At 40.2% G+C, this 9,970-nt stretch overlaps 1 protein-coding gene across 1 annotated transcript; it reads right to left on the bottom strand.

The window, feature by feature from the left end:
• Uros1 (Uroporphyrinogen III synthase 1) lies at positions 1 to 1,312 on the bottom strand. Its single transcript, XM_067783795.1, has one exon. The coding sequence runs from the start codon at positions 1,115 to 1,117 to the stop codon at positions 305 to 307; it is 813 nt and encodes a 270-aa protein (XP_067639896.1). The 5' UTR covers positions 1,118 to 1,312; the 3' UTR covers positions 1 to 304.
• Between the last annotated feature and the right edge of the window lie 8,658 nt (positions 1,313 to 9,970).

Below are 9,970 nucleotides of genomic sequence, written 5' to 3'. Positions count from 1 at the left end.
TTCTCTTTATTCTATCAACACATTCCGACACATCCGGGATATATTTTTATTATTAAAAAACTTTCGGATTGTTTACCCTAGTAGCTAAATGTGTGTTTACCTAAACAAACACATGCGTGGGGCTTCTCAATCGAGCACATGCCTATATATGTATATATACACCGCATTTCTGATAGATTTAAAAATACATGGTAAGTAAGAAGGCCTCATTACATTGAAAAAGTTTATAAAAAAATAAATAAATGAGTAAATTCAACAACAGCCAAATGTAACAAATAAGTTACATCGCAAAGCAGATCGCTATTTATTGCTCCTCCACCGCTTTTATTTCACCGGTCGGTTTAGCTCTTCCTACACTGGGATTTAATAACACCTTAATGAGATATTCCACAGATGGTCGTTCAGCTGTTTGAAACACCGGCAATCCCCGCTCTTCAAGAGCCAAACGGGTACTTGGTCCAATGGCCACCAATTTCCAATTATCCATATTTATATTGTACGCTTTGCAATATTCATATACACAATTAACACCCGACGGCGAGAAGAAAGCAAAATATTCTATATTATCAGCTTTTAATGCACGCTCCATATTATCGGCCAATGCCGGATGGCAAACAGTCTCGTATACCTCACAGGCGTCCACTTGAAATCCATTTTCGACCAGCTTGGAAAGTAATAAATCAGTGCGTAAGTTACCACACGGCAGCAACAGTGGCAAATCGCGAGATCCATCAAATGTATCCACTATAAAATCAGCAAGATTTCGTGCATTGCCCGTTTGCTTGCCGTGCGTGAAAAGTTGTTGCAACGATGATAAGGCCAAATTGTGTGTCACTTCGCCAACTGCATAATTATGCAATAGTTTCCAACCCGCATGCAGTTCCGAAAACTGCAATGCCTCACAAACTGCTTCAATACATCTGGGACTGGTAACGATGATGCCTGCAAAACTATCAGGATTTTGCAGTTTGGCACGTAATTGTTCTAAATTCTTGAAACCGAAACTTAGTGTGGGCACAAATATTGGATTGAATCCATTGGATTGTAGTTCTTCCGCGTACCGGTCGCTACTCTCCGATTCGGATTTGAAAATAATCACTGTGCGGCGGCCACTCATCTTGTGCTATCACTCAATCGCTTAACGTTACACGAATGACTAAATACAATTATCAAGTTCTTATATTTTGTTAAATACCTTTTTACGTTTGTAGATGATGATGTTTGTATTAAAAGGAGCAGGTGGCTGGGAGCGTGTAAAATACAGTGCATGTAAATTAAATGGCTTATCGGCTTATTATATTTGAACAACGCAAGTGGGTGGAAACGAAAGTGATAATTGTTTTGACAAAACAGCTGATTAAATTGTTCTTAATGACAGGGTTGCATGTTTGTGACCACAAGATTTGTTTTAGGGCCTAACTATGTTAATCTGTGTATTATCTTTCCTCTGCCTAGATTAGGAGATACGTCCTCACATGCTTGCATGCTGAAAATAGGCCCATGACTAGATAGAACAAAACTGAGTTTACCCCAAACAATAAAACTCTTTGCATATTTTAACGGCAATTCTTCACGACAGCATGACACTGCTAATACGCGTCAAAAATATCGAGAGAGGTGTCAAAAGACGCGTATTAATCTTGAAAAAAATAATCATAAGGCGGAAAAGAAAAATTTATCTCTGTCCGGAGATATTTGCAGTTGAATTTGGCGATTTTCATGTGGTTGTAGTACCCAAAAAAAAAGATTGTGAACATAAGTGTTTTGTGCGGATATAGTTTTGGTCTCCAAACCGGTGTTGGACTCACCCAGGGTAATTTTTTAAAAGCGCGGCCGAAGGCCGCCATCGCAGAAAAGTGTTCTGAGCAAAAATACTACGGATACAACCCCCGGTTTCGAAGGTACCCGCGGGTTTTTTTTCGGGTTTTCGTTAGGATCTTTTGAACGAGTTGAAATTTTTATTTTATATGTTTGGACGCGTATTAGCAGTGTCATGCTGTCGTAACGAATTACCATTTTAGCTGCACTCCAAGCATGTAAGGAACAAAATGATGGTTTTCGGAAGTACATAAAACGTCAAAACTTTTACCCGAAAATCGATAGGCTATTACCCATGGTTCAATTATGTACAGGTTGGCTCATCTCATCAGCTGATTTTATTTATGTCATTGCATGGTCGAAGGGATTGTCAAAAGGAGATGGCAAATGAAACCAACACATTGCCAACATTTTACTTACACATACAAAAACTGCTAAGTTTTATGTTCCCATTCCATACCATTCGCACCAACACCAATACACTGATTTTGACAATTTGAACAGACATATTTTGTTGCTTTACAGATGAGCCAACCTGTATATAGTTGAACCATGGCTATTACCCTACAAGACGGAGGTAACCAGTTCACCCACACATTCAAAGCTTTTTTCGCTCTCCACTAACACATCGACGTTTCATGCTGTCATCGAAATGATAGCGTCATCTTAATACAACAATTTATTAATTATTCCGGGAAACATTTTAAAACGATGAAAAACTGTAATTGTGGTAATTAAACTAAAAAACTAAAAAAGTGCTTGTGAAGATTCGATATCCAAAACCAAAAAAGGTAACGTTTTCAAGACAGTGCACAACCTAAACAAAGGTGGTATCAAAAGACGTGTGTCGAGATCCGTTTTTAGAATCTGAAAGTTGTATAGAATCGACGGGATGGCCTAGAAGGTTTCAGGTGGTCATACTAAATCGCTCCCGCTACAACCAAAGCAGCATTAATTACTCTCTGCTTTTCATTCATACGCATGTGTATTTTTATATAATAAAAAAAATGTTATATTATTTTAATATATATCACCTCTGCCGGGGTGCAATTCAGCTCAGGATATGCCAAAACAACAATAAACCTACAATAAAATGCAGATTTACGTGTCATTTGCCAAGGATTTACCGGTAAACAAGGTACTTTCCACAACTAACATGCTTTGGAATACGGTACAAAATTGGTTGGATGTATTTTCCCAAAAAAGGGTGGAACTACGCATCTTGGTTTGCCAGTATTTGCTTCGGTAATTTATATTGATTTGTATTGATTAAAAATTGCAGCCGAAGCAAAAAATGCAACTGATCCGCATGCAACTGTTGTTTATGTGCCGCCACCGGGAGCTGCTGCTGCTATCATAGCAGTATTACAAGCACGACATTTCTTTGATTGGTTGCATAATCGAAATTGTGCCCTAACATGATATGGTTCGCATTAAGCACGCTATGTTAAAGCAAAATAAATCTCGTCTAGTCAGGCCCGATTGTCCAGGATCGTCGCACCAGAAAGGGTAAGTAAATTGCCTACCATATTAAATATATAAACAACTTGTATGCATTTGTTAGTGATAATTTGTCATGCTTTTGTTGAAAATCAACTGAAGAAGGCAAATACCAAAGATTTCGAAGTTCATGTTAATACCAATTGATTTCTTTAAATAGCGTTTGGAGAACAAAACCCATATGTATGTATGCATACGACTGCATAGAAAGGGAGGGATTAATTAATTATGATCAGTAGATTTATAGGATTTTTATTATTTTCCCTGCGTCGCCGTTGCCATTACATTGCGTTAAGAGAGGACATCAACACCTTACCAACAACCAGTTAAAATTTTAGTAAATTTTGCTCTTTTCATTACTGATTCAAAACGTGGGAAGTTATATATGTAGCATTCCATGGAGAATGGTAAATTTTAGCAGACTTTCGCATTGCGGTCATTATTAATATTCAATCCCTAGAAGGTTCAATGTAGTCATATCAATAGGTCCGGAGATGGTCGGGTTAGTACCTGTTGTTGTTGTTGTTGTAGCGATTAGGTTACTCCCCGAAGGCTTTGGGGAGTGTTATCGATGTGATGGTCCTTTGTCGGATACAGATCCGATACGCTCCGGTAACAGCACCATTAAGGTGCTGGCCCAACCATCTCGGGAACGATTTATATGGCCACATTAAACCTTCAGGCCATCCCTCCCTCCCCACCCCCAAGTTCCCTGAGGAGCTTGGGGTCGCCAGAGCCTCGTCTGTTAGTGAAACGGGATTCGCCGCTCGAAGGTGAGGTTGACAATTGGGTTGGAGAAGCTATATATTGCGCTACACAACCCCTTGAATCCCTCGGGTTAGTACCTCAATGGTGCTTGTTACCGGAACGTAGATAGATAATTTATTGAGGATTGCACAGTGACTTGCACATCTCCTTCACAGCACCTCATCGTAGCCGACTTCTTTGATGAACCCTAGCAGAGTCCTTGGCTTGAGGGATTAAATGTGGGAATGCACTGGCCATGGTGAGCCCATAAACTTAGCCCTACGTTTTGAGATTGCTTCGTATTCTTGGAGGATATGGTCCGCCGTCTGCTGATCGATCACAAAATCGACATGTGTTATTCGATAGTATGCGCACTTTCTGCATACGGCTGCTTGCCCTGTAAGAAAGCTCTTGGGATTCTTCGGTTATCTTTCGATAGGTCTATTATTGCCCTGTAGCGACTTGTGCTATAACTTCCTAACAGTATCTTAGATTGTCTCAAACCTGGCGTATTGCTCCAGTGTTCTTCTCTCCCCCCCTCTCTCCTAATAAATGCCCCTGTGAGCCAACTGACAGGAACGGCTCGGGATCGATGGGTCATACAGTTCCTGCCTCTCTTTCCGGGTTGTCCGCCTGCTCTTGTTGCAGCAGTGCTTCGCCCCATCCAATAGGTGCGACAGATCACAAATTGTCATCAATGTCCTCTAACGGGAGTCCAAGGAAACAGAAAGTTTCAACAGGGGTGGACCATAATGAGAGGAGTGTTAGAGGCGTTGATTCCACAATACAGCTAAAGAGATGGTTGGTGTCATGTGGGGACACATTATAAGCAAAACAAAAAACTAAAGGGACGCGTTTCATTCATATAAAAAGCGAATTGACAGAAGGTAACCGGTACGGGTAACCGATAGGCCAGTTACCCGTGTTGTTGTTATTGCATATGTTTTGGTTAGCGATAACGAAAACATACCTAATGAAGTAACTTAAAAATATAAATCACATCGAGCAAGAAGGAATGTCAAAAACACAATAGGTAAGAGCGAGAAAGCGAGTCACACGTACACTATTTTGAGAGAGCGCATGCGTTACCTTTTTCACGACAGCAATGTAAAAGTCATTAAGACGATAATTGGTGACCAAGTTATTGGTAACGATTAAGTAATCGATTAGGTAACGGGTACCTGTCTTGTAGCGTAGCGGGATTAGAGGTTTACGCCGATCACTTTATCGGCGGCGGCGGCGTAGGCTCTATTATATACCGGCGGCGGCGTAGGCGGCGCGCTGGCGTACGCCGGTGTTCTTACTTTAAAAGCTTGATTTTTCTATTTAAAAAAATAATATTTAGGAAAGGTTTTGCTTATATGTATTTAAGGAAATCAACGTGTTGGCCATTTCGGAAAGATCCGCGGTTTTTGCATCAAAATCTCGCAGACCGTTCAAAAATTTTCAGGAGTAGCTCCTTGCGAAGTGATTGTCCCTCGTTCGCTTGCTCCAGAGAGGCTTCGAACCTAACCCCGGTCTTTGGAATTGGTACTGCTGCGTCTGCTGAAAAGAAATAGAGATACATAAAATAGTCACACATTTGCCTGTATATCTCGTGCAAAGCGTAGTTTCACCTAGGGTTAACTCCTAATAATCGTCGCGAACACAATTTCTTTAAATCATTTGTCCCTCCTTGGCGGTCACGCATAAAGGCGACTTAGGGTTGCTATTAATGGTCTATTAATACTCAAGACTATCGTGGCACAGGGCACCTCCATTTTTTTCGGCTGTTTTTAAGAGCTACAATTTCCGATGTGCGAAGAGTAGGAATCCCTACCACCAGTCGCTACCACGCCTCCTGAGCCTCACACCATATGCCAGTACAGAAGCTATAGGACTGCGACTTTGAACTCATACCTTCGTCGACTTCACTTTCCTAGAAGCTCTAGGTGTAGCTCCGAAGATTTTCCAACGGATGCTTTTGTCGCGCTATGCTACCGAGCTACACCTTGAAACGTTAGGGAGTGACTATTTGGCCAAAGATGCCGCCCTCGAAATCATAAGCAGTCTAAGTGGATGTCATGTGGATGGATGTTGTGTTCACAACATTGATTTCAGTAGTCTTCGTTAAATCAAATTTAGAATGAAAGTCGACGGATTTTAAGTTGAAAGTTGTTAACTACTGTTTTCCGGCCTTACGATATAGGAGCTCATTATGGATGACCGCGTAGCTTCAGTTTTCAGACAAGTTCGACTGTCCACTACGTTAGGGTACTATCACACACGGTCATTAGTTCCACTGTCTTGGGAAAGCTTTTGCTTCACCACTTTGAGTGTTCTTGCGAAGGAGAAAGCCTCACCTGGTAGATATATGTGCCTACGTATTCACAATTGTAAAGGGAGCCGTAACGTGTAGGTGATATTTAAAATTGGTTGATAGGCTATAATCAATCTGATTCACTCCAAGGGACTAGTTTTGGATAGGGCCGCCAACTTTAGGAAATGTCAAACCGGGAGACTTGGGTGTTGAAGGATGAAGTGTGAAAATCAAAATTAACATTTCAGACGCTATTGTATAGTTTCGCAAATAAACAATAGATGTTTGAATGCAAGACTTAGTGATTTTTCAAACCCTTCTCATAAGTACATATGTATATCCTCAACTTAAGTATGAGGTACGAATAATTTCAAAGGAGTGTTTATGCCCCTAGAACCTACTAAAGGATTTTGCATCACTGATTTCGCTTATTCTTGAGGACAATTTAAAAACAAGTTCGCCTTGGGTCATTTTATTCGAATTAATTTTTCATTATTAATTTTTTCAAAAATGCAATACACATTACAATATACATTTATGACATAACTTTTCTTTTAGTATATTTTAATAACTTGCTGAATTGGGTGATGCAAAATCCGTGTTAAGCTAACATCGAAAGCGCCTGTTATTTTAAATAACTTTTGAATAGTTATAAAGAGTTAAATTTCGAAATTAGTTTCTTATAACTGGCAGTGATGCGCATCCGTTGATACCACTTTCGACCATATCCGACCAATTTTCGACATGAAAATAAATGGCCTAAACAGTCTTAAACGAGTAGAAAATATACACCCCTATTCTGCATTTCGATTACGTTCCCGTTCTACGCTCCGCTTAAATCGAAGTTTGGTATTCTGCATTACGACGGAATCGTAAAGAGAAGAGGAAGAGCAAATGGTTTTTCGAAATCAGCTGTTAGTACGGAATGTGTGAACATTGGAACAAAATAAATTAAAGAAAATTTGTAAAAAAACACTGAAAAACGTTTATAGCCATTTTGTACAAAAAAAAAGGAATAGAATATATTGCCGCAGTGTTATATTTTTTGAGTGAAGTGCTTTCATAATTGTAAGTGTTTTTTTGTCGTTCTTTTGGCCAATTCCCTGTCGTGGCCACCAAGTTTTGTTAAAACGGATTCCTGCACGAATATAGTTGATATTTTCTGAATTTTAAGGATGCTAATTTCATTGCACTGGCCTAAAATACTTTATAAAGGTTTATTTATTCTTTGCGCAAGGATTGTTTACGTTTTCGCTTCACCTTCCTCTACGCCAGCAGCTTGCTTTGGCATATAACTGGACCCAACGAACTGACACAAATTATAGTTGTCTATTATAATGGAATCAATAGCCGCGGCATTATTTATGGAGTTTGAAAGCAACGCATACGAAAATTTACAACTTAGAAAAACGGAACTACGATCGAAATGCAGAATACAAAAAATCGAACGATTCGAAGTTGGATCGAAAAAGATTGGAACACAGAATACCAAAATTACCAAATCGAAAAAATTCCAATCCAAGTCGAAATGCAGAATAGGGCTGATAGTAATGCGCCGGACGCCGCGCCGCCACGCCGATATTTTTGACATTCGGCGGCGGCGTGCGAAAAACGACCAAAATCGGCGGCGGCGGCGTATATCTCTAAGCGGGATTCATTTGGTCTGTAATATAAGTATTGGGATTTCCTCAGAAATACGACGTCGTTATCCAAAAAGAGTGAGCCTGAGATTGTACCTCAAAATTCCTAGTGTAATTAATTTTCATCATGGAGTACTCGAAAGTTCATATACAATAGCCGTGTTTTTTTTTACACGCGTATACGTTACGAAATCTCCGTTTTTACAGATGGCTCTAAACTGATCAACAGAGTTGGCAGCGGATTATGCTCAGAAAAGCTCATTCTAAGCGAGAGCTTACGCTTAACCGACCACTGTAGTGTTTTTCAGACTGAACTTATAGCTATCTGGGAAGCAGCCCTCTATCTCGCAAACCTACAGGTGACCCATTTTTTTTTTTCAATTTTCTCGGACAGTCATATCCCAGCCATAAAATCCCTTCAATGCAGTAACACCTCATCACTAGTGGCGTTGAAGTGCAGAGAAACCCTCAACAAAGTAGCTGACAATTGCAACCTGAGCATAATATGGGTTCCTGGCCACTGTGACATCTCAGGAAACTGCGCTGTGGATGAGCTAGCTAGGGAAGGCACCAACCTACAAACAATCACCCCTATTCTGCATTCGATTACGTTCCCGTTCTACGCTCCGCTTAAATCGAAGTTGGGTATTCTGCATTACGACGGAATCGTAACGAGAAGAGGAAGAGCAAATGATTTTTCGAAATCAGCTGTTTGTACGGAATGTGTCAACATTGGAACAAAATAAATTAAAGAAAATTTGCAAAAAAACAATGAAACTTACTTACTTACTTAATTGGCGCTTAACCGTCTAAACGGTTATGGCCGTCCAACAAGGCGCGCCAGTCGCTCCTTCGCTCCGCCAACCGGCGCCAATTGGTCACACCAAGGGAGTTTAAATCGTTTTCCACCTGGTCCTTCCAACGGAGTGGGGGCCGCCCTCTACCTCTGCTTCCATAGGCGGGTTCCGATAGAAACACTTTCCTGGCCGGAGCATCATCTTTCATTCGCATAACATGGCCTAGCCAGCGCAGCCGCTGCGTTTTAATTCGCTGGACTATGTTGATGTCTGCGTTTATATTTTATTATCCAAGCCATTTTGTACAAAGAAAAGGAATATAATATATTGCTGCCGTGTTATATTTTTTTGAGTGAAGTGCTTTCATAATTGTAAGGCAAGGTGCACACGAGGCTACGCGTCATAGACGCTACAGGCGAAATTTGTACGCTTTGATGCCGAACACATGTATTTGAATGGAGAGTTGCATACGAGGCGTCAGCTGCATGAAAGCGACAAAGCATGAAATTTTCGTGTAGCTAAGCGTACAGCAATGTTGGTCGCTGAGCGTACGTACGCTTGAAAAAAAGGAAGAACAAGATGTTTGTTTACATTTTTGTATGCAAATTTGTGTAATTTGTTAAAAAATGTTACTTTAGTTAATAAAAGTGCGTGAAAGGTATATTATCAAAGCGAAAAAGAGTATTAAACATTACAACAGCATTGTTAGACATTGTTGAAGCGTTTAAAAGGCTAAAAAGTGTTGGAAACTAGAAATCACCCTTTTCTCTAGTCCGCGGTGGTTTAAAATTGCCGTTCATAATTTAAAAAGGCACGGGGATGCAAACAACGTTTAATACCTATTTTCCTTTGATTTCGGGGACGGATATAGCTGAAGAAATTTAATTTTTTATTTTTTTCAATAATTGTTTGCTTTTTGTAGCGACCATCGAAAGTAGCTTCGTGTGCAGATCTTGAGGCGTAAAGAAATTGTAGCTATATGAAATATCTTGTACGCGTCTATGACGCGAAGCCTCGTGTGCACCTTGCCTAAGTCTGTTTTTGTCGTCCTTTTTTCCAATTCCCTGCCGTGGCCACCAAGTTTTGTTAAAACGGATTCCTGCACGAATATAGTTGACATTTTCTGAATTTTATGGATGCTAATTTCATTGCAGTGGCCTGAAATATTT

Source organism: Eurosta solidaginis, chromosome 4, assembly GCF_040869045.1.
Source record: "Eurosta solidaginis isolate ZX-2024a chromosome 4, ASM4086904v1, whole genome shotgun sequence".
NCBI classification, from domain to species: domain Eukaryota; kingdom Metazoa; phylum Arthropoda; class Insecta; order Diptera; family Tephritidae; genus Eurosta; species Eurosta solidaginis.
The sequence above is the reverse complement of the archived record's forward strand: the minus strand, read 5'-3'. Positions and strand labels throughout refer to the sequence as shown.